General features: G+C 44.3%; 1 protein-coding gene across 2 annotated transcripts; it reads right to left on the bottom strand.

Annotated features, from left to right (window-relative positions):
• Nucleotides 1-982: 982 nt before the first annotated feature.
• On the bottom strand, nt 983-21,194 carry ATP6V1C2 (ATPase H+ transporting V1 subunit C2). 2 transcript variants are annotated; one of them, XM_059835555.1, is made up of 13 exons: nt 21,066-21,194; nt 19,436-19,503; nt 14,173-14,258; nt 12,992-13,021; nt 9,343-9,437; nt 8,575-8,666; nt 6,167-6,265; nt 5,003-5,071; nt 3,983-4,075; nt 3,463-3,556; nt 2,469-2,566; nt 1,930-2,059; nt 983-1,146 (listed from the first exon to the last, which is right to left on the bottom strand). In XM_059835555.1, exons 1-13 carry the CDS (start codon nt 21,192-21,194, stop codon nt 1,051-1,053), a joined length of 1,179 nt encoding a protein of 392 aa, XP_059691538.1. In that variant the 3' UTR covers nt 983-1,050. The 2 variants fall into 2 exon arrangements, with proteins under 2 accessions (XP_059691538.1, XP_059691537.1); XM_059835554.1 differs by lacking the exon at nt 12,992-13,021.
• Nucleotides 21,195-25,219: the final 4,025 nt, after the last annotated feature.

The raw sequence follows: 25,219 nt of genomic DNA, 5'->3' as shown, positions 1-25,219 counted from the left end.
ATACAATGGATGTGGGGTTGCTGCTGCAGTGGGAGACACTGGGAGCTGCTGGTGTTTTCCCCAGGATTAGCAGTGAAGCTAATCCCCATTTTAGGCCATAAGGATTTGCAGGTGCTAACAAACACTGTCTCCAGCAAATTTGATCTAGTATTTCACTTCCCCTCTGGCATTGTTTTGAAATTGCTATTTCCTTGGAAGGGGAATCAGGAATGGGGATGGTTGCTGCTGCTTTTTTAATAAAAATACTATCATATTTTGTTGCTCTCCATGTCTTGTGTATCAGTGTCTGGTGAAGTGACCCTCATGCGATCAGCTTGTTTGTAAGGAATGAAAGAACTGAAAGTTTCCCCTCCTTTCAAGGAAATAACAATATGGATATTTGTCATGTAGTGTCTGTAAGAGATCACCTGTAGCTCATCCCTATGAAAGGCAGTGTAAGAACCACTGGTAGCAAACAGTACCTTGACTGCTGATTTGGTGCAGGAACCATGCTCCAACTCTAGGTCATCCGAGCAGGTGAGATATAATGGAACTGTTTTAACTGAACTGTCTCGGCAAAAACTAAACTTATGAGTACTTGGGGCTTTAAGTCATACTACAGTAAGCTCCACGGCAATTTTGAGCATCTTTTTTCTTAAGCCTTCCTTTTTTTAAATTAAAACAACCTTGGGTTTTGGTCTGATGCTTTCTACTTTTTCTGTTTGTTTTTTTAAGTTTGCTTTCTTAGAAAAACAGGTCTCTGCACACCTAGTAGATCCATCAGCCACCACACTTTTAAAATTGTTTTATTTCAAGTCCAATAGATATTCCATCTTTGTAACTTACCAAAAAAAATAAATACTACAATAGTACCTCCTGCCTCTGAAATATGTTTTTGTAAAACTAGAGCTATTTATATTGAAGTCACTGTAAAAATTACTGGAAGTGGTAGGAAGATCTTAAGCAATTATCCTGCTACAGCATCTGCATTTTAATTTGACCTTCAGCAACTAAAGATTGTTTTACTGTAACATTAGGGTCTTGAAAATTAATAGATGAAGCTTGAGCAATTTAACTGCAGTCAAGAAGGCTGAGGTCAATCTTGAAATAGACGTAAGGATAGTATTCTTGATTACTCAGTTGTAAACCAGGGATGTCCATGCCGGGCTGCAAAAGGAAACAGTAGGACTTTAGTACCAGTAAACAAACTGTTGCAGAGTTCCAAGCTACAGCCGATCACTCCTCTTCCACAAGTAGAATGGAGTTCTGTGTTTGCTGTGCTTAAGATGAGGAATTCGCCACTGAGAATCTGGTGTTTGCTTGGTGTTTTCAGGCTGCCTAATGCAGTTAGCATTGAGAATTCATGCTTGGTTGCAACTTTATGAACATGTAGCATTTTTGTGTGCTTCAGCTCTAGTGGCTGTTTTTTTAGGCTGTTTTAACACCTACTGGTTTATCCCAATTGGTTTAGCCTAAATCATTTGTGCACTCAAGATATGGGGAAGGAGAAAGCAAGTACTGCTGCTTGCTGAATCCCAGGTTGAAGTATTTTAGTCAATGAGAGACTTTTACAGGGCATGGAGGTGTCACAGTCCTAGCATTTAGTTCTGAATTAAATTTTCTTGCTTGTGTTGATCTGAATGTTTATAGAAGACTTGAAGCTTTTTACCTAGAGGAACTGACATAATTGAGCAGACCTATTTTAGTCCAGTAGCTGTAAACATCAGATGCTTCAACAGAAAACATAAGCAATCGCTACCATCTCCATCATAATCCGAGCCTACCTGTTACCCTTATCCAGTCTAACCACCAGGGATTAGAGCTGCATCCAGGGATCCTAGCATTGCAAGGTGTGAGGAGTTGCTTGCTCTAACCCCTGGTCTGTGAAAAGGTTCATTTGGCTAAACTGAGACAAGCTACAGCATGTGCAGTCATAGCCCAAATACATACGTCCATTATACTTGCTGCTGCAACTTCATCCAGGTGTTTGAAGACCACATTTAGGACATCTCTCAGGCGTTTTACAGACTTCCTATTTGGCTGCAGCAGCATTGCTTGGAAATTCACTGGGAGGCCATACCTTGAAACAGATCAACATACATGATCATCTCCTGGGAGGGGGCACACCTTTCCACTCCTGCTCTTCTCCCTCTTCAGTCTCCTGGCATGCTGGCTGATTGTGCACTGCAGTGCACGATCCCAGTGGTGGTGTGCTGCCTCCTTATCTGAAAGCATTTTCTTTTTGAAGCCGAAAGTCAACTAAACAGTCTTTTCTGTTTTCCATTTCCCTATAAGTGCCCCCAAAGAACTGCTTTTCATCAACTTTGTATCTCACCTTTTTTTGTGGTCATCTGTATTGTCTCCTGTGAGCTTCTGGAGCGTGGTGTGTAAGGGTTGCTCCCTCCCATGAAGGAACTGCCCCAGGAAGAGAGGTGTACACTTTGACTTCTATAGGAATCTCTGCTGGCACTGCATGTTTACCCACTTACCTCAGGACAGATTCAACAAAAACTCTCAAGGCTTTCATGTGAATCCAAGCCACAAATGCTTCACTGAAGTTCACTTTCAGCCAGCGCAGTAACGGGCCCTATGAGAACAGACACAACAGTATTGTGATCCCCTCGCTGTGTGAAGTGGCTCCATAGCTACCACCACTGAAGCCATCATGGGCTGCTGAGATAATTCTCAGGCAGCCTGTTAGTGGCTCCCAGTTGTGCTGTTCTGGCTGGAGTAGAGTTAATTTTCTTCATGGGTCTATGTTTTGGATTTGTGCTGAAAACAGTGTTGATAGCACAGGGATGTTTTGGTTACTGCTGAGCAGTGCTTACACAGAGTCAAGACCTTTCCTGCTTCTCACCCCACCCCACCAGCGAGTAGGCTGGGGGTGCACAAGAAGTTGGGAGGGGACACAGCCGGGACAGCTGACCCCAACTGGCCAAAGGGATATTCCATACCATACGACGTCATGCTCAGTATATAAACTAGGGGGAAAGCTGGCTGGGGGACGCTTCTTGGGCTGGGCATCAGTTGGAGGGTGGTGAGCAATTGTTTTCATTTGCATCACTTGCCTTTCTTCTTTGTTGTTGTTGTTATTTTCCTTTTCATTACAATTTTTATTATCATTACTATTATTAGTTTATTTTATTTCATTTCACTTATTAAACTGTTCTTATCTCAACGCACGAGCTTTCTCACTTTTACTTTTCCTATTCTCTCCCCCATCCCGCTGGAGCAGGGGGGGAGTGAGTGAGCAGCTGTGTGGTGCTTAATTGCCAGCTGGGCTTAAACCACGACATCAGTTTATCAGAAAATCAAGTGACGTTGGGCAAATTGTGTTATCTATCCTCTGCCTCAATTTTCTGGGCCAAATGGAGCTCGCGGAGTCTGTTGGAACCATAAAGCCATTTCTGAGTGAGAGGTGCTTAGGCACGCTGGTAGCAAAGGCTGTCATTACGCGGGCCATCAACTTCATGTGCTACTTACATACTGTTGTTTCTTATCGGAAGCTAATTTCATCAGCTCTTCCTTTTCACATTTCAGCTCCTTCTCATCAAAATAAAATTCTCGAACCATGAACCTACAATTGAATGACATTTGCTCTCACAAGCCATAGTCCAAGCAATATGCACAATCATTTCTCTCGCCTCTGGAGAAGCAGGTACAGGATGTTTCAAAGTTGCTAGCCATTTAACCAGTTAAAGTATGTGGAGGGTGGGAGTTGAAGTCGTCCCCAGAAAGCGAGCTTCCTGCTGTCAGTAGCATGAAAGCAGGAAGGACAACTCCAAGATCTGTAGTTTGGTGCTTAAATAGGATCACTGCATCTGCTGCCACAGCTCCTTCCCACCCTGCCTTCTCAGTGGCTTTAGGGCCAGCAGCAGCCCAAAGAGTGAAGAAGCCCTAAAAACCAGTGATGGATTCAGCTGTACTGCACACAGAACAAGTCTCACCTATTCCTCATCATCTGTTTGCTAGCCTGCCTTGCCTAGCAATCAGTGCTTCTTACCTGTTCTCCCTGGCTTTAGCCTTGAAGTCATCCATCACTTTTCTAAACAGGGTCACGGTGAAGAGTCCTCCCTCTGCATCCTCAGCAATCATTCTGCAGGAGGGAAATCCACTGCTGTGATTTGACATGGCAAATCCCTCATGCTTTCTTTACCTTCCTCTTTTGCAGTACTTTTTTTATCTCTGATACTGAACAACACCCTGCTTTTCAAGAACTGCTGTGACTGAAATAGGGAACAAGGACTTTACTAGCACCGGCCACGGTATCTCCAATGTAAAACTTCCACAAGTTACGTTCCTGAACCCATCTAGTACACCCATGCATTCCGCTGCCTGATTTCTCTCTGTTTCCTGGTAACGTTCCCCCACTTTCCATGCACTTGTGGTTTTGAGACAGGCAGTAGCACACGGCTTGTTTCTTTCTCTGTGCTTTCCACTTCTTCCATTTCAGATAATAGCACTATCACCTCTTGTGCCATGGATTGGACCTCACGGTCTGCAGGAGCTGAGCAGTGGAATATTGAATTCCTAGGAAAGATTTTTTACTCCAGGTGAAAAGGTAATATGGCATTTGCTAATGCAAATGACAGTACACTGAATTATCCTATTTTACAGCAGGAAGCAATTAAAGATGCAAAGATAGCATTTGATCTTTGTAAAAGGTAGTTTCCATAAAGTTCTATGTGATTGCATGTGTCTGAATTATGCTTGGTTTACTGTGTCTGTTTTACACAAAAAGCAAAGGCTCTGGCTGAAAATACAATGAACTAGATCACTGGAAAAGGGAACAAGCAGCTAGTTTAAAAAAAAAAAGTGATGATTTTTTTTTCTTTCATCTGCACTTTCCTTCAACAGAGTAACTTCTGATTTCAGTTGAGAATGAGATTGGGCAAATCTATATGTTAACATGGAGCCCATGCGTTAGACAAGCGATTCCTTCCAGGATCCAGCAATTGGAGGGGCTGAAATATGGCAGGGATCTCTGAAACAAACAGGGACCTTAATCTGGAATTCCACTTACTTGGTGGAGCGAGGCACTACCATATCGGAGAGGGATTCATAGGTCTTCTGCCACTGTATGTAGCTTGACCTTCAAGCAACACAAAACAAAGTACAGTAAATAAATACTATATACTAGAAAGAAAACGTCTTGATAAATGTAGTTAATTAAGCTAGTGGCTTAGGGTAGAAGGGTTGGAGTTCTTCATGCTGGGTTACGTGATTAAGATAGATTAAGCCTCTCCTATCCTTTCCTCTCCTAGTCACCAGCTAGGGAGACATTTCCCTCACTGCTGCACCCTCAATCCTTGCTTTGGGTCCTGCCATGAGGAAGGGCCCAGAGTAGGAAGCTGATTGTGGGAAGAACGTGGCTTTTGGCACATACTTCCAGCTGCCACACAGCGTCCCGTGCTCCGGGACCCCTGCACAAGCTGCCCCTGACTCATGGGTACATGTGGTACATCTGCTATGTGCAATCCCAGAGCCGATATGGTGCTACACTGCAAACATGGTGAGTGCCAGCGCTGGGAGAAAGGGGTCAAGGGGATGGTAAGAGTTTGCGAAGCGAGACGTCTGTTTATAGGGGGAATCTGAAAGAATGTGCAGATAATAAATTCAACAAACTTACCTCAGATAGCTTTTTATAACATGGTTTTCACAGACAGAAAAGTGATGGTACTGTATCTGTGTGTGTTGGGACAGCACTATCCGGAGAGGAAAAGTTTTGTGTAGGCTTCTGAGAAGGACATCACGTAACTTCACAACTGATGGTGATGGCAGTCATCCTACGTGCAGGCACTTACGAATACACGGCCAGCAGAGGCCTTGTGAGTTTGACAGGTCTAATGCCTTTTATAAACTGGCTAAGCTCAGTAAGAATCTGTTTTTCTCTTTTTTTTAACTTGTACTATTCCTGCCAGAAGGCTGTTTGAGAACCCACCCTGTAACCATCAAAAACCTACATCCTGTTTCTGTCCTGGCCCGAGTTCGGAGTAGTCTTGTCTCTTTCTTTTGTGCCAGCACCACCCTTGGCAGAAACTGTTCTTTCTCTTTGCTAACAGCTCCACCGCGCCCCAGCCACGGAGCTGATGAGCTGCCCCAACCCGACCCAGTATCGCCTGGATCCGGTGCTTAGGCCTGAAACTCAATGCCACATTGAGCGCGTGCGCACGCACTATTGACTTACTTTGGCACCACGACGAGCAGCGTGATAAGATACTCGGAATTCAGAACAAAGTCTTCTTTATGCACAATGTCTGCTAAGGTCCGAGTCAGCAGATTCCCCCTACGGTGAAGAAGACAAAGAAAAAACAACATTAGCAGGAACCCAGCTGCAGCACACTGGAGGTATTGTGTTGTGGGTATAGTTGCTAGTAGTGTATACTGGGATAGAAGGTGGACAGGAAGGAGGTGGCTAAAGGACACGTCTACACTTCTAAAATGGCCATTTAGTTATTTTTACTGCAACCAAAAAGAATAAAAAAGCAACTAATACTAATGGCAGAATATTGGTGACTAGCGCTAGGCTAGTTTATGCCCTCTCTCTATGTGAAATTACACCATTCTGCTGCTATTGTTTCTACAGGAAGGGCGAGATGCTTGGGAAGTGCACATCTGAAGTTACCACCCTGCTCCCAGTCATGCCACACCTTGCGGGAGGCACCTGCTTTCTCAGGCTGCCCGTTGAGCTGCCTGTGTGACCACGCTTCAGCCACAGCAAGCAATGTTAGTAATCAAAGTAAAAATCAAAACCTAAGCCATCAAAGCAACCCTGGCATACCTGGACTGCCTTGGACAAGCACAGAGAGATACCCCCAGCTGAAGGACAACAGGAGCAGCAGTCTTGTGCGGTAGTGGGACCTGCAGGAGGGGGTCTCTTCACAGTCTAAGCCCACTTGATCACATGAAGTCCCACTAGTGCTGCACACCGAGGAAGCGTAGTGGCCCGGCATGGCTGGTAGGCACTGGGTGTGTATGGGAAGAAAGCAGCTGCCCTCCCTGTCACTGGGCAGGAGTGAAGATGAACCAGTAGGTTTTGGTTTGAGGTTCACTGTGCCAGTATAAACATTAATTAACTGGCCAGTAACATCCTATTAGACGTTTGTTCAACCCAGGCTAGCTGGGCACTGGAAGACACCAGAGATGCCAGCATTTAAAGGTGGACAAGACTGTGAGAGCAAGACAGACCTGGACCACGAGGTCTCTGTCTTCTTCCTTACCACCCTGCTGGAGGCCCAGCACTGCTCACGTTCCCCACACAGAGCTTCTGCCTCTCTCCAGGTGCTTAAAGTTGATGTGGAAGCTGGAGAGATGCTGCAGGAGTGGGCTGGGACTATGAGCAGTGCCAAGAAAAGGGAAATGGGACCTGAAGTCCCCTTGTCCCTCCTGCCCATGATTATCCACATGCATGCAGCCTGAGACAAATGTGTGTAACACCGTCTATGCTGAGCTGGAAGCACAGGCCGGTGGTGCTGGCTGGCAGCGATGAGGCATGGACACAGGAACTCAGCAGAGAGAGGCGGAGGGGTAACTGCCATATGGCTCTGCTGACCCTCGTGGGCACCGCAGTCCTATGTTGAGCAGGTCTCCATGAGGGGTACCATTTCTTTGACAAAGTCATTCTGAACCACCACCTGGAAGTATTTTTTCAGTGTCTTCTGGTTGGGTTCAGTGGAGTTGGTGCCAGGCACACTCATTTTAGCTCCATGTTCAGAGCAAAATTTCAACCACCCTGCAGTTTGCTTTGAGGCCCTGTAAGTACCTTCCTTGGGTAAAGGCTGGTTTCTAGGCAGGCTGCCAGCCCGGCTGCAGTGCCAGGAAGGCGAGGACCTGCGTCCTGTGCCCAGAGCAAGGAGCCCGAGTAGGAAAGAGTGGCACATACAAGCATGTGTTGGGCAAGGGCTTGCACAGCATCGTCTAAGTTGCTTTAAACTTACTACTTACTGGAATTTACTATTCTCCCCAGTGATATCCTGGAGAAAATACAGGTATCAGCACTGACATAGGTAAAGACCATAAGCAGGTGAAAAGAGGAGAGAGAACATTTGGGAAGCCCTGACAGATCATCACCTGAACTAACAGAATGAAACAAAGAAAAGAAAAATGTAAGTGGGATATGCTGGTGAGGTAGGCACAGCAGGGAAGGAGAACAGATGCATTTGCCTGGAATACTGTAAAGCCAACTTTCTGAACAGGATTGGCAGAGCTCCCACAGGAAACAGCTCTGTCTTGCAAAGGAATCCACCAGCTGACCCAGCTGATTTCATTTCTGACTCCCTGAAATCTCATCAGAACAATACAGTGCATTTGGTTTTGACTCTTTCCCAAGACTGTCTGCTCACACTGCCAATAAAATCCTATTAGGAACCGCAGTCTCTCTGAGCTGATTTTGAGACGTGCTTATCACACCCGCCCCACCCTGCCCCGGCCCCGACTTCCACTGGGTCTGTAGATGCTCAGCATGCCCCAAAGCCAGAAAAAATTGTTCCCACCAGAACATACGTTGTCTGCTGCGCAGCAATGGGTGTGAGCATGCACTGTCCTCAGCTCAGTCATGCGGCGTTCCAGACGTGAACAGCCATGTGCTATACTTACACAGTTTTCTTCTCCAGGCTTTGCAAATTTCCTTTAATGTTGTTGTATGCAGCTGATCGGGTCTTTAGGTCTGTTTCTATTTGAGTCACTTGCTAAAACAAAATAAAAAAGTGAGTCAACTCAGTGCTTGAGGTGTTGTCCTCACCCCCCTCCTGCTACCTCTGCACCTTAACACAAGGACACAGCTGTCAGCCCCTCGTAAAACCAGCTGGCTGCGGCCAAGAGGGAGCCGGTGTCAGAGCTCCCCTGCGCAAAGGCCTCTGCAGAAAGTCGGATTCAGTTAGCCATTGCTGTGTGTGTTACTGCTGTACCTAAGGAGCAAGTTCACGGTTTTGTTTATTATCTATTATCTGAATGGACTGACAGTGTAAATAATTCATCCAGCCTGCAATGTGTTTGATTTAATGACAGGCCAATGATTTCACAAAAGAACTCCAAAATGGAGAATTGTATGGCAGTACATAAAGACAATAAAATATTACAATGAAGGGGAATAAACTACAGAAAGCATGTCAATGAACACTAGTAAATCTGATAAAGTGCCATATACTTGAAGACTGGATAGGTTTAAATAGATATATAATTATTATTACAGTAGAAATTAAAATAATATCAACTGTTTCAGTACAAAGTGCATGCTTCTGAGCCTTTTCCTGCCCAAACCAAAGGCAAAGCTCTCACTGACTGCCATGAGAGGAGGGACCAAAAACAGCGAAAAGACATGCTTCCTCATGCTGACATCTTCTTTAAATTTGGAGTACAATTTACCTTTGCTAATGCTTCTGATATATTCTTCAGTGGCTGCTTTATGGGATATTTGGCCATGTCCCACTCAAACCGTGTCAGGTAGCTAATTAGGTCAACTGAAAATGCAAAGAGATGCATTAAAGCAGACAGCTTACCAGATGGCAGGTCAAAGTTTGGGTAGTAGTCCCCAGCTATAGCCTAGGCATAACTTTGATTAACATTAGAGTTGGAAACGAACCAGACGCCCACCTCATAGAAATCCTCATAGAAAATTGATCTATATCAAATCTGCACAGATCATACACCCAATCTAATCCCCTTTCTAAACAACCCTAAACTTAGAAGTTGAACCAGAAATCTTTTCTGCATTACACCTAACAGCATAGGACAAGCATTACTGTAAAATTAGCTGTACCAGCAGGACACAGCAATGTGCAGCCATTCTTCTTTACAGCAGAAACAGCTTCACGTAACCTCAATCTTGATTACTACAGTATTTCTGAATTTAATCCCAGCAAGAGCTCTCAGAAAAACACTGGCCCAGGACCAGCAATAATGCTCAGGGTTGTTGAGAGTTTGATCAAAGATATTAAGAGCATCGCTGATGTTACTTCCCTGTGATTCAGTCAAGCACTCGCTAGAAATCAAAGCCATTCAGGTGTGATGGGGAATTTCTCATTGACTTCGCAGACAGAGCTTCCCATCTCACACAAAGTCATACAGTGTTTCCCTAAATGAATAAATCCAGCCACAGCACCCAGTGACAGAAATTCACAGCAAGGCCCTGTGCATGCAGCCCCTCAAAACAAGGTACCCTTGGACCACAGGGAGCCATGGCTTCGTTCCAGAATAGAGGGGAGGTGACACATGACACCCAGCTCCTAGGACAGGATCATGCTATTGCACTTTGTTTGAAGACCAAGGCTCCTTAACATCAGAAAACATTAACACTTGGTATGTTATCGTACCAAATAAAAATTCTCCTCTAGCAGTTCATGAAACCAGGCAGCTCTTTGCCTAAGCTGAGTCCTGAGAGCCCTTAGGGTGCCAGATGCACACCCTACATAGTGCTCTTGGGCAACTTTATGGGATGGGATAAACTCACAACAAGCAGAGGGGCTGGGACTGTCTCCCTGCAGGTTAGGGAGGCTAGAGAAAGGCAGCAGGCAGGGTCTCAATGTCTAGACAAAGAAGCCAGAAGTAGTGTCACCTGCAGGGTGGGCTTTCTTCCAGACCTGGAGAATGTCTGGGAAATTGCCCTGGGGAGATGGGAAGCAAAACAAGCTCAAGGTGCCCAGTAAAAGGAGGGGCATGTTGGGGCCATTCAATGCTCTTTGCTGCCTTGTCCAGAGAGTTAATTCAGTCCCACAGCGAGGTTTAAGCACAATTTCTTGTGGGCTGGACTTCCAGGGTGTGGGGAAAACTTTATGAACTGAGATGCATGAGAAGGAATGTGAAAAGTTGTGTAATTGCCATACTACCAGGCTGAGGGTACCACCCTGTCTCGTGTGATACCGAATACCCTCGGCAGGAGAGCGCTATCCTTTCCATGGGCTTCTCTCACCCCACAAGAGAGTCAGTTTACCCTATTAGATTTCCAAAGCATGGAAAGTCTTATGTTAGGAGGAAACGGGCTTCTTAGCAAAGGGTAAGCTGTCTCAGAGGCAGAGAGCACTGGCATGACAGTGTCCTCCCCCTCTTTCTAAAACTACAGCTGTGTAAAACTCCCACACATCCAATGCACAGGAGTCACGAGGCAAAGATCCAACCCTTCCTGCTAAGGTCTGATCGGGAATCAGCAAATTCTCCTGCACAGGGAGACTGCAGGAAAGGGGCAAAACTGCAGAAGGCAGGGAGAGCTATCACACAGCTCCTGCGTGTGCAGTTCTCCGACAGTGCTTGCTCATGGTCTTGGGGGGAAGGCAGGGAGGTCAAAAATACTCGAGCAATAAAATTCATGGAGCATTTTCAGCACAGGGTATGCGACACAAGGATTTCATCCTGCTGCCTCTCTTTAAGCTTTCTTGCTTTGGCTTTGCTAAATTCAATGGGAATGAAACCTGCAAAGAGAATGGCATTACTGGGCTGTGCGGAAGAACAGGGCATTCACAGGCTCTTTAAAGACAGGCACTGACCTATTTGTAGCTGAGGAGATATGAAAATCCCCTGAAGACCTACACATGCCCTTTCTATCCTTGCATTCCTTGAATTCAAATGTTAGACAGTTAAGCACAGCATGAGTTCTCAGCCCATTTTACGAGTTCACTCCTGAGCAGTGCTCTGGCACTGGTGCAGTGCTGATCTTGGGGATGGCTCAAACTACTGTGAACACACTAGCAGAACTGAGCTTAAAAGGCCAAGCACTCCAAGCACTCTGATGCTCCTGGCATGGCACCCCTCATTTATGGAACCTGTCAAGTCACTTCTGAAAGACTTCACATAGCTGCCCATGCAGGAGAGGTGCTTCCTACCTACCCCAAAGGGCTGAGAGCTGCCCAGGAACCCCACAGCCTGAATCTCTCAAAACTGATTTACTCACCCTGCTCTAACAGGCGATGCTAAATACTTTCCCTTCAAAACACCTAGCTCTTCAAAATTGTTATGCTACCCATTTTGCTTTGTTTTGAGCTCATTGTAAAGAATGGAGTTATTCCACCACTTACCAAATTTTAAAATTAATTTGGGTTTAACATTACTATAAATGGCAGAGAATGTGGTCTGAATCTTTGAAGAAGAGCTTTACTTACACTTCACATTTTTTATTCTGTCGTAAGCATGAAAGCATTTCCTGCTGTTGTGATATACTAAAATTCCCTTTATTACACAAACACATGTTTTCCTTCTATAGGAGAGGCATCTCCACGTGGCTGCTTCCGACTGTTGCCACTGGAAAGTAGTGTGTCCGTTCACTTAACTAAAAGCACTGTATTTTCTAATACTTCGCATTTTTCTTCACGCAAATCTAACCAAACAATTGTTAGATACACAGCCACCATCTTCATCAGTTCGCGGACAAACTGCTGTCAGGAATATATACAACTGAGATAAAATCAGAAAACTTGTATAGTGTAACTTAAAATTTGAGTTGGGACGGTCTAATATTCTGAAACGGGACCATGCAGCAAGAAGTCGTGTCTTATAATTTTGTTTCTGATTTCACAACCTCGAGGACGTCTTCAGCTTCAGGGTCCTTTTGCTAACCAGAAAGGGGAGGAGGAAGAATTCATATAGCTAAGTTGCTGCTGCTTACAAAGAACGACACTGGAATATATTAGGGTAATCCTCATATACTAAAGCTGACTCAATTTTTTAAGATGCAGACAATAATTTGGAAAGATTAATGTCTTAGTTTAATATGATTTGTTTGGATGACCAAATCCAGGCAGAGGACAGAAATTAGTAACACATACAAGTAATTTCCACATCCTTCTACTACAACACATGCAGAGCTGATAGGAAAGAAAAGTAGTGTAAAAAGAGGAAACAAAGGAAATAAGTGAAACCTGTTGTTTCTCAAGTCATAGGGATATCGTGATCAAGCTACGAGGTCGTTACTTGAGAAATCCATCGTAACCTGATCACTGTATCTCTACAACCAGACTTGTCTCTAGCACTAATACACACAAATGCATGCTTGTAACACCACTGCAATCATCAGTCCTTAACATACTTTTGAGACATTTCATTTTATCCTTTAGCCCTGAAACACAATAAATTGGATTATTGTACTTGTCAAGCACCTGCACTCATCAAATGTCAGTCTGATGTCATGCAAAGAGGACATTTCTAAAAGAACTTCCTCCCCATCCTTTACTCATACAGATCTGAAGTACAACATTGCAGACAGCCAAAGGGTGATGGAGTGTGCACTGTTAGTTTATTTAAAAGCATCATTCTACAAGCCTGGAATTAGCATGTGTAACGCATTCAATTTTGTTGTACTTTTCCAGGATAGCTGGGGAGGAATTTGCTCTGAAACACACTCGGGGTCTAACGAAACATGCAGAGATCTAGAAGCCATCAGTTTCTAAATGTTAATTTTGTCCTTGACACAGGCTCCCTTCAGAGCCTTGAGTAACATACTAGATAATAAAGGAGGGAAATAAATAAGTTCATGGAGGTTATAAAAACACCATATTGACTACTTAGAGATGCTGCAGGGGAGCATACAGTAAGGTAGTGGGCTCCCATGACCCTCTGGCATGTCAGAAGTGCCCCGGACATCGCTGCCTGCTCTTCTTCTCTGCTACACAACTGCTGCCAGCCAGGGCAGGACATCACTGGAGGGCATTGCCTCCTAACAGGAGTAGCACGAGAACGTCCTGCCGGCCTCTGTCACAACCTTGTGAGTGGAGCCCCGGCTCCATGTTTTGGAACTGTTGCCTCACACATCCACCTGTGACGTCAGAAATCCACAGTTAACGACGTGATCTATCCCAGCACTGTAGGAGGGAAGGCAAATCACTAACAGGTCACTGACAGATGTCATGCAGCCATACAGAATGAGATTTAGCTGCCTGTAAGAGATCAAGCCCATACAGGGCACAGAAAGGTGCTAGGTCATTTTAGGAGTGAAGAAGGATGTCTCCTGCTTTCCTCTTCACACCTCAGCTCTGGTGTTAGAAACTAGTTCAGTACTAGACGCTGAACACTGTCCTGGAAGCAAAGTTGGCACTGGATAAAGCTTCTGCTAACTCTGAGAAAAATGGGAGCAGGCTAGATGTGTTCTTAAAAAATGTTGCTCATGGTTGTCCTTTCTAATGTCTGAGTGTTTCAATTCTACATGTTCATATTCTGAAGCAAACACAAGCAGCACCAATGCATTAAAATACCTACATTCACAGCACCTACCTCCATTGGCCAGAAGATTTTCCTGGACTTTATCTTTTGAGTCCTCCATAACTTCTCCTATGTACTGGGCTATTTTCTTTATTACGCTTAGGTGTAACAAGAGAAGCTTTGTTAGTGAAGAAACAAAATGAATATAAAACAGTTGCCACAATGATCTGATAGATATGGAGATACCCAAACAAAACACTTCTGGAGCAAGGCAGGTTAATTTGCAATTCAAATGATGATAAACAACCTATGGCATATTGTAGAACTAAATGCCTTGTTTCTAAATACACCGATCTCCGCAAACACATAGGTAATATCATCTCCCCAGTGCTCTGGACTTCCAGAAGATCAAGATTCAGTCTTCTGTACACTCATGATACTCAGCAGAAACCAGAAGGCAAGAAACCCATGTTTAAAACTCTAAAGGTGATGGAGGAACAAGAAGCTACGTACAGACTAACACTGGCTGAAAATCTGTTCCACGGGATGCTAAATAAACCCTTAGGGCTTGCTGAGATAAGGTTCTTACAAAGTACTCAGGGGAAAACGACAATGTTCTCTTGTCTGACAAGGAGAATTTCCTTCTTATTCCTCTTCTTTAGGGGACTCTTTCTCTCTTCTCTTTAGCATGGTGGACAAGACACTCCTTTAAGGTGTGGGAGAATTAGATTCAAATCCTCCTCCTGCCTGATTCAGAGCAGTGAACTGAACAGAGCCCCTCCTGGAGAACATTGTCTCCACACAGTTACTTATCTTTTGCTTATTTTAAAAAATGGATTCATCAGGTCCCTCCAGCAGTAGATTCCCCCGGCCCTAGTCAAAGTACCTATCTCATACAGGCCAAGAGCCTTTCTGGTTGTTCTAGTATCCTTCTGTGCTCAGAAGCATTCACAGAATTTGGCCTTCAGTTCCCTAACCATTCCAGACTGACTACACCTTGTAAAAAAAAAGCAACAGCTAAAAAGTAACAGCCTGATCACAAAATCGTCAGAGACATGAAGTGGACATAATCCTTGATGTGGTGACATGGAGTGGAGCATAATGACGGGCTTCTTCCCCCTTTCTTTCCTTACAGAGGGGAGACTACTACAGCTGCAGATGAGCTGGAGATGGAAAGGGCACCTGCAGTGTTTGGACAATGTATCTTGTGATATCCTGTGGCTTTCAATAGTTCAGGAAAGGGACTTCAGGCCAGGTACAGATACCATGAGAGCATCAGAGAAAAGGGTTTTCTTTGATGTGCTGCAAAGCAGATATACAGGCCATTTAAAAGCAGTAATTCATAGGGGTAAAGATTCCCTCTATCCCCATTCCTGTGAAGAAACTCAGTGTCTTCAGAAAGGTTTTCCAGTCCTGTAATGGGAAGGAAAAAAATCTGAGATTGCTGATACTACCAAGAATGCCGTAGTCAGAATTCCTGCTGTTTGCGGTCATTCAGCCTGGAGAAGAGAAGACCTTATTGCGGCCTTTCAATATATGAAGGAGGTTTATAAGAAAGATGGAGAGAGACTTTTTACCAGTCCCTATAGTGACAGGACAAGGGGCAACAGTTTTAAACTGAAAGAGGGTAGATTTAGATTGGACATAAGGAAGACATTCTTTATGATGAGGGTGGTGAGACACTGGAACAGGTTGCCCAGAGAAGCTGTGGATGTTCCATCATTGGAAGTGTTCAAGGTCATGTTGGATGGGGCTTTGAGCCACCTGATCTAGTGGAAGATGTCCCTGCCCACAGCAGGGGGGTTGGACTAGATGATCTTTAAAGGTCCTTTTCAACCCAAATCGTTCTTCTCATGACCCTGGACAGGCACAGTTCAGAGTGCCTGTAGGAGAAATGTACACCATTGCGCTCTAGTTCACAGCCCTCTCCGGGCTGCGCAGTTTTCCACCATCTGGCTGCAGCCACTTAGGGACACGGTGCCAGCTGAGCGTTGCTGGAGAACACTGCGTGCTGCCCACACTCGGGCTGTGGGGAGGGTGCAGGGATCCACACAAAGGTTCCCCATCGGCTGCGGCCTTGCCAAGCACTTCTGAAATTTTCAACTTGTAGACGCAGCTGGTTTTCAGTCCCTCCACGATGTCCAGGGAGCCCAAAGGAAGTTGGAACAAGACAGGACTCCAGCCCAGTTGGTAAGAACAGTATAGCAGGAGGCTAAGGGCATAATGGAGAAAGAAGCCAACCGGAAAGTGTACAAACCAGTAGCTTTTCCAAGGGGCCTGAGCTGCTTGCATTACTGTTGAGTGCAGCTGGGGGCTAACCTAACAGCTGGGAGACAGTTAGCTCTGGTCTCTCTCCATAGGTATAGACAGTGGGACAGGTATGTGCTCTCATGCACCCAACAGCCCTAGCTGCCCAGGTGAGGCTTGGCTCCCTTCCAGCCTGCACACCCCAAGGTCCCTGCAGGCAGGACCCTGCTCTGCACTCGGCCAGAGCAATGTCTTCCAGTCCCAGCTTAGTCTCTGTGCCTTGCCTTGCATCCTGCGAAATGCAAGCGGGATTCACTCATCCAATACATTCCCCACACAAAGACAGAACATGCAGCCTGGGTACCACTGATGCCTGAGGCAAGCAAGAGGAATCAGACCCCCAGAGGAGCCCCATCGACTATAGCGACATCCAACAGCGAGCAGCTTTCACACCCAACCCTTAAACTTCCCTGCCTTTAGATGAGATGAATCCCACCTTGAGCAAATATCATGCTCAAATGATACGTTATAAAAGGAGAGGGTTTCAGCTAAACTGCATCAAGAAGTAGTAATAAAAACCTGTAAAGAGAATAACTCCATTTAGCCTATTATTATGGCTTGGAAGACTCTCACATTTTTGCTTCTGAAATTGTTGCAATGTCATTACTTTCAAAAAAAGCCAAAAAAGTAAAACGCTCTTCAAATGATACTGTGTATTAAAGGGTGCTACCAGCTAGGTCTCCAAAATACCGCAGGGAGCAGAAGCCCTGCAGTCTGAGGCCACTGCAGAACGCTCCATCGGCCGAGGACTCGGGAGAACCCCCAGGTAAGAGTGACCGAGGGGATCATCAGCTGGAAAGAGCTCCATGCTACCACACAGTGACATGGAAAAACACTCCGCCTCCCTGTGTAAATAAATAATAAAAGTATGTGGAAACAATAGATCCTGCAAACTCTTGCCCCTTCTCTGCTGTCCTGGCAGGAGGCAGCGCTGACAGGTTTGCACTGCCTGGCTTTACTGGCAGTTGTGTTTATCTAGCAACAGTTCAGCAAGTAGCTGTTTCAGAGGAGCAGGAACTAAATGCTCAGGTCATTTGAACAGTCTTGTAACCCTCTGGATGCCACTTACTTAGACAAAGTGTGAGTGCTTGGCATTTTAACCCCTGAATCACAATTTAGGCTCAAAACCCTAGGCATTTATTTAATGCAAAATGCTTTTGTCCTTGTGGAACTTGATCTGTGTTGATTATTCTCTGCTATTACTACGTTCTACCGCATTTTTCTTATTTTTTAACACATTCTTCTTATTTCTAAATCTTGTTGATCCTTCCTGACTACCTAGCTGGATAGGCAAACAAGACAAATGGGAAGAGTCCTTACCTCAGCAGGTTATGGTGAAGGGCCTCACTGACCCCTTTGCTCGGGACCTATAGCATGTCATACCGTAAGAGTCATTACTGGCATTAAAGGAACAATTAGTGGAGTAAAGTGGCATTCAGCTTGAACAAGGAGCTGTACCATGTTGTCAAGTTAAGACGAAGGTAATAGCAGAAGACAGTGAGCCTAGGGAGTTTGTACTGGCATTCCACCCTCTGTGATGTCACACGGATCCTACAGACAGCTTTTCAGAAGTGCTAATTCTTCACAAAGTTGGGAATTAGTAAAGCTTTTCCGAAAATCAGTTCTGCATGATTTTTGGCAGCCCTCAAACCCAGATCACACAGTTTCTTGGCTCTCTGCTGCCTTGAGTAGAGACACATTCCATTAGAACAGACAGCAGGTATTGGCACTGTCTCTCCCCAAATTTGCCCCCGTTCCCACTTCATTCCAGCATGAAAAACCTCTGCAGCATGAACCAGAGGCCGGAACATGTTTACAAAGAATTTGGAGCAGTCTTCCCCACCAGATGGAGATGGTCACAATGGAGAAGGTTTTATTGATGGATTAAGTATTAAATTGCTCTGTCTTGCTAAAAAAACTGAAAAAGCAATTCTAAAAAGATCAACATTGTGTGCAACCCAGAGTGATCAAATGTAATCATCCTAATAACAGCCCTGCTGTAGTACCAGTAAAGTAAAAAACAATACCCTATGGAGAGAGGTATTCTAGCAGACTGACTTTTACCCAAACTGCCTAGCATAGATGTAAACAGCTTACATCAGTGTTTCTGTATGCGTTTGCAACCACCAGACAAAATCTATGAAAGTATCAAGCATATTTAGACAAGCAAATCCTTATCAGTCCTGGCTGGGGAAAAAATGGCAAAAAGCTTCAAAGCTGACATGTGCCTCTCTGATGAAGACCACAACTTTGTAAGGTATGCTTCCAAAGGAAAAAAAAAAAAAGGCAAACCAAAAAAACCCCAGCAGCTTGTACTTTCATTGCCTCAACAACAAAGTCTACTTTATGCCATGGAGTATCTTACAACCTGGCATTTTCTCAACTTGCTGTATTATATTATCCTTTGTACCCCCAGGACAGTTTGGCCCAAAAGGCCAACTGGGAAGTGATCAGCAAGGAGATCATGTGAGTTTTTGCATAAGTAGGTTTGATAGAAAGTGAGTCAATATACTGATTTTGAAAGAGTTTAAAAGTCTGAGAGGAAGAGCTCCAGATTTCATTCAGAAGAACTTATTCCTTAGAACTCCTATATCTGGTTGAAAAGGGGCAGAAGGGTCAAGAGAAATATTCTGGGAAAATAAGGACAGGGAGGGCTTCATATTCTCCAAATACCATTTTGGTAATTTAAGTCTCTGGATGAGGCGGGATGATGTTCTTTTGAAAAAAAAAAAAAGAACCTTTTTTAGCAGTTTCCCTTTGAGAAACAGCTTCCCTAGCACTGCCACTCAAACAGATTGCCGTGCAGATGAAACTATCACTGACTTAATTAATCCAAATTTAAAGGAACGGTCCTTTCTTTACGATGACTCCATGACAATCAACACAAGGGTTAAACAAAGCCTGTCCACTTTAGTCCAGTTGTAGTCCGGGCTGAACTGAGTCAGCTCGAGGTGAACACAAGGACATACCGCCTCATAAAAACAATGTCTGTTTCTCATTTGTAGGTAGTAAATAAGATCTATTTTACCTTTCAGCAAAGCTATCAAGTTTTCCCAACTCATCTGACAGACCAACAAGAGCATCCAGTGTCCCCACCTGTGCAAAAGATGAGAAGTAGGTGAAAGATGCACAAGTCTGTCTAAGGCTTCTGTTGGCAGTCTTAGGGACACCGACTTGTGTTTAGCACTTCTGAATTCAATAGTCTGGCAGAACTTTATTTGCTTAGTGGAAAATAGTAGCAATTCCTTTATCCAAGACCTAGGGTGTAAAAAGCCTTTCCCAATAAAGGAAAAAATGTTATGTGCAGTCTCAAGATTACACATCAGTGTCTTCCTTCCTGTTTTCATGCCTGTATCATCAAGTAGCATAGACTGGTCTTTTACATGATAAAATAGTGACTAGAAATGCACACAATATATGCACAAACAAATCTGATGTGTTGAGCGAACCAAGGGAAGCAGCACTTACTCAAAAAGGTGTCTCTGCGTTCTTTGCTATTACCAAAGACTAAGGCTCTCACAAAGCCGTTTCCTCCAAGACCAACATCTGCTTTTTGTATGACTCTGCCACAGTCATAATCTTATGTCTATGGTATTGCAATATATTGCTGAACCTTTTCTTACAATGTTGCCAGCTCAACATTATGAAGGGTCAAGCTGAAGAAGAAACAAATTTTACCTAGAACAACTAGCAGAATATTAATGGACTAGTTGCATCTTCAGATACTGCAAATGCTTTATTTCCTTCAACATTAGCAGACTCACACCAACACTGTCTGGGTAAGGCCCATAGATGGTAAAAATAATATCAATCTCAGGTGCACATGCAAAAAGCGACATTCCCAGGCTGAAACATTCATGTGACGTTTCAGTAGGTTATTACTTGAGAACAGGCCACGCTCCCCTTTTACTTGCATCCTTATGCAATTGGGATAGCTCAAGTTATAACTGTTAACAATCTTTTTGGGTTAAAGCCAGATCCCAGATGCAGTAAGAATAGCTTCATTAAGTGATGGGTGATGGCAGCTCCCCAAGGAACGAAGTTCTACATCTGTGGTAGCTCCATTGACTTTAATGCAGCATATTTGGATTTTTCAAAGCCACAAGTGAAATAAAAATAAGGAGCAGATCTTCTAAAATAAGGATTAAATAATGCAAAGATATAAAAAACATCATGGATTAATACTCTTCCTATTTATATGATGATATGAAGATGGGTAATGCAGCTGAATATACACATACATCCATTTCCCAAGGAGTAATGTACATTATAGCACTGTTTTCTCTGTCAGCAGTCTTACTGGCACGGTTCAAGATACTTAGCTATTCCCCTTGCATTAGCAGTCCAAGATGTACAATGCTGTATGACTTTCATGACTGGGAGCAAAAGGTACATTGAATGCAATAGATTAGTTATTTAACTGGTCATTTTCACTCCTTATACATAGATCCTTCCAATGGGAAGGTCAGCTTCAAACACAATGACTTCTTTTCCCTCTGATCAATTTTCAGTTGACTGAACACAACTCATGCCCCACTGCAATCTTCTTCTACTCTCTGCATACTACCACAAAAGATAAATCCCACATTTATCCCAAAAGTCTTCAGCCCTGGCTAATGCTGCTGCATTGCCTGTACACAAACCCCTTTGTCATTTACCTTTAAGTCTGGAATATGGAATTTGCTGTTGCTGGACAGGTTGGATTTAGACGTCACCGTGTTCATTCTCTCCCATGCCTGCAGATTTGTTTTATCTCCAGGGGCGGAAATTAGCCAGAACTCCGACATGATCTAATATTTTCCCTTCGCTCCTGGTCACTGTAGAAACACACAACAGGTAAGTAGCTAAAAAAGCACTGCACAAAATGGGCTCGTCCCTAAGAACAGAAAAAGTTAGAAGAGATGAACGATTTTTTTCAGAAACACAAGGACAGTGAGTCAGTCCTACGTCTCAGGCTGAAATGCAACATGACCTTCTCCAGAATGTCACGGAAAGAGTGGGGCCGTTCCTCCTCTCCTCAGGGTTGTTCCATCCAGTTTCTGAATTAAGAAACGAAGCTTCCTCCTCCCCTTTTCCCTCCCAGCCTGTTCCATTCCCCTTGCACTGTAAGTCCAGTCTCCCCAGAAGTTTGGGGACTTCACTAAACCATACAGATGTAATTAAGGATTTCTGTTTGATAAACATAATCTCTCAAATTTTTGAACGCTTGTAGGTAAAGCTGAAGACAAGATGTAAAACGACCTCTGCTCAACCTACAGACTGCAAAAGATGCCACCGGTAAACCGGAATATTACTTTCCCCCGTGTTTTTCTTCACAGGTTGGATAGGAAGGAGCTGGAGCAAGGCAAGTTGCGGCATACAGAGATGGTATCAGCAGATAGAGATACAACAGTCGCGAAAATCCACGGGAGACAACTACTTTGGTGCTAACCGAACAGATCGGGGCAGGACAGCGAGAAGCAGAAGCCACGCAGGAATCTCCCGCTCCCCCCGCAGGCTCTCCCCGGAGCCTGCCCCGCCCGGCACGCCTTTGCTCCCAGGTGCGCGGCACAGGGCAGGTTGGACACTCGCCGCCCGCCACCCCCCGACGTGGCTCCTCGGTGCGGGGGGCGGAGGCGCGGGCGCTGCCCGACTCCTCGGTACGCGCCGGGCTGCGCAGCCCGAGCTCTGCGAGCGGGGCGCGGCGGGGGAATGCTGCCCGCTGCCTTACCTGCGGCCTCTCCCTCCCCGCGCCGCCCCGCTGCTGCCAGCCCGGCCGCGGCGGCTCCCGGCGGGGCGGGCGCGGACATGCTCGGTGAGGCGGTCGGGGCGGGGGGGGGCCGGGCAGCGGCGGGCAGGCGGCAGGGCAGCGGCTGGATCCGCGCCGAAGGTGCGAGGGGGTAGAGGCTCCCTCTCGGAGCAGGGAGGGTCGTTGCACTGGAGGAGACAACCCCTTAAAAGCCGCTATCAGCTCTGACTCTTGCGGCGTTTCATCTTTTTGCTGTCTTTTAAACTCGCAAAAATAATGCAGAGGCCATTTGTTCTCATTAAACACTGACTGCCTTTAGCAAGTCTGAAGGTTTTGGAATAATTAAAGAAACTTTTAGGCAACTCTTGTTTCTGGGACTTCCGTGGGTGCTTTACTAAACAAATACTCCAGCGGTGCAGGAGCCCGCAAGGTAGCGATGCTTCCTCCCCTGGAGATGCCTCTTCTGGGTAGAATATAGCTGTGGCTTTTAGTCCTTATGAAGTCTTTAGTTTGCTTTACCGTGCCTTAAGTTTGCCTAAGATACTGGTAGCTCGCATGGAGTAATGTTCTGCAGACCCTTCTAAGCCAGACATGCTCAGAAGGAAGCAAGAGTCTGAACACTTCCAGGAGCTGCCTTTGAGCAGCCTCTCTGCGAGTGGGAATTTAACCCCCTGGTAGAGGGTACGTGGTGCATCCAGCTCTCATTTTCATAGTCTGATCACTATACTATCATACAGCACTTAAGCAATCTCTCCTATTACTGGTGGTTTATTTTCATCAAAAGACAGTGCATTTTTTGTTCTTGTTTCTGTGTACCAAATGTAAAAGAAGCCCCACAAGAAATTAAACAGAAGGATGCTCTTGGTTTTCCACATGATCTGTCCTAAACGGAGATGGTCTGAGTTGCTGGGGCCAGGCAGGTCTGGTCGTGCACAGAAGCAGAGCTCCTAACACCTCCAAGAACCTTAAATGAAGACCCCTGACAGGTTTAGTATCTCCAGCACTAGGTAAAAGCAGCTGATGGAAGACATCCTGAATCATAGTCTTGGACTTGGACTGTTCCATCTAAATCATGCTTTAGGTAGCTAATGTACAGGTCAGGGTCTTAGACTCTAAATTTATAGACTCTTTAGATTAGCCATGGATTCATCTTCCTTTGCTTCTCTTTAACATTTTTAGTGATACATAAAAAAGCAATATATGCGTGGAGGAGGAAAGTCTCTACTGAAACCTCTCCAGAAAAAGACACTGAGAAGATCCGTAGCTGAAATAACCACTCTATGGGGTTTTTTTGCTTGCTTGTTTTGGTTTATTCTTTTTCCTTTCTAGGCTAATTAAACATTCAGTGTTCATAACTGCGCTTATTCTAGTTCTTTTCAGTCATGGTGTCCCCTAGGACACAACAAAGGACTTTCCAAAAGTTATGCAAAAAACCTAACATGTTGACATGTGTGATGGCATTCATAAAAATAGTGATTATTGTGTAATCTTCCGGTTTTTTGTTTCTTTAGACTATACATTTTAATAATGAAAACAGAATTAGCTGGTGTTTGAGCATGTACGTCATGTATTTCTACCCACAGACTAGTGGTCTGAAAGGTGTAGTAAACCTCATCACCTACGTAAGGCAGTTGTTTCCCAACTCAAACCAAGTACAGTTTTCACTGGATCCTTGCTGCAGTCTCAAGCCATGGAAATGCTTTGCGTGATTAATTTTAGAAATATTATGTTCTCATAAGTGTCTTAAATTTAGAATTGTGTCAGTTGACACTAGTGTTAACAGATGAGAAATGTTATTTGCTGCAGTGGCACTAGCTGTTGGGGATGCTTCTGTACACATGGATGTTAGAGTGAATAAGGTAAAATCCAAGCTGAAGGGCTGTAGGATTTCTAGATTCTACAATATATGTTATTTCCTTCCTAAATGTTTTTATCGCAGCAATGTCACTTTTCTGTTTCTTATTTTTTCATATAGAATAATTTGCTTTAGTTACTTCGATTAAAGTGGAAAATATTTTGCTACTTAACTTACAGTTTTAACAGAAAATTATCCAGGAAACTTGATGTTAATGCCTAAGCAATGTCCTATTGAATGTTTTCTGTTATCACATTTTCTGGTTTTACTGTGACTTTTAAATCTCCACACACACATTTTTTTAGGCTGGATGAAGCAGCAGTGAAGGTGTAGGAGGGAAGGAGCATGCAGCACCACATGCCATGGGATATGGAGAGTGTGTTGCACGCTCTGGTGGTAACACAGCAATGACAGCTTATGTCTCCCCTGCCATTTCCCTGGCTGGTACTGCGTGTTGTGCCATGGGATCTCAAAGCTGTCTAATTCCCTTGTGACCATCATGTGCCTTCCTGCTCCCTTTGATTCATCAATGCAATGAAACTTTCTGTGACTTTGCCTCTCTCTGTGTTTATGAGTACTTCTTCAGATGTCACACCAAGGAGCAAAACTCGGCCTCCAAACAGTCATTAAGAGCACCGAAATACCCCACTTGAAGTATGTCCCAAGGCAAATTTCTCTAACAGATAACCAAAATTAATTACCTAGACAACTATGACATAATCTTTCCTACTAATAGGAAAGATTATGTTTTAAGCTTGCAAAACAGCAACCACAAAGCTGTAGTTCTCTATAAAACAATTTATGCATCTATTATGTGCATTACCTGTTTAGTTTTCTAGTAATGTGTGGGATGTTTTTTCCCTCTGCTTAAAAAGAATCTTTAAAAATCCTATTTCCTAGTGCCGTGAGTGTTTTATTATTATTGTAGCAATGTATCTAAAATTACAGTCTAACATTTCAATGAAGGAACTCTTAAATAACTTGATAATTGATAATAAAACACTATTTAAATTAAAACATTTTTCTGTGTAATTTTAAGATTAGTGTGCAAACTACTTCTTTATCATAAGTCCTTAGCTGTGTATCTATTTCTTAATTATGTTAAAGAATATTGGTTACTCTTTCTGTACTGTGAAGTGCAGCAGAACCTTCCTGATGAATTGCGTCTATTTACTTTTGTACACTGAACGTAAAATGTTGCTTCAATGTGAACATACCTGAAAACTTGC

Source organism: Gavia stellata, chromosome 2 (genome assembly GCF_030936135.1).
Source record: "Gavia stellata isolate bGavSte3 chromosome 2, bGavSte3.hap2, whole genome shotgun sequence".
Classification (NCBI taxonomy): domain Eukaryota; kingdom Metazoa; phylum Chordata; class Aves; order Gaviiformes; family Gaviidae; genus Gavia; species Gavia stellata.
This window is presented reverse-complemented; position numbering and strand designations above follow the sequence as displayed.

Coding starts and splice junctions, on each gene's coding strand:
- ATP6V1C2 (XM_059835555.1), bottom strand. CDS start 21,194: ATGTCGGAGTTCTGGCTAATTTCCGCCCCTGGAGATAAAACAAATCTG. Junction 6,266..8,574: donor AGCCTGGAGAAGAAAACTGT/GTAAGTATAGCA, acceptor TCTTCACCGTAG/GGGGAATCTGCTGACTCGGA. Junction 3,557..3,982: donor GCTAAAGCCAGGGAGAACAG/GTAAGAAGCACT, acceptor ATTCAATTGTAG/GTTCATGGTTCGAGAATTTT.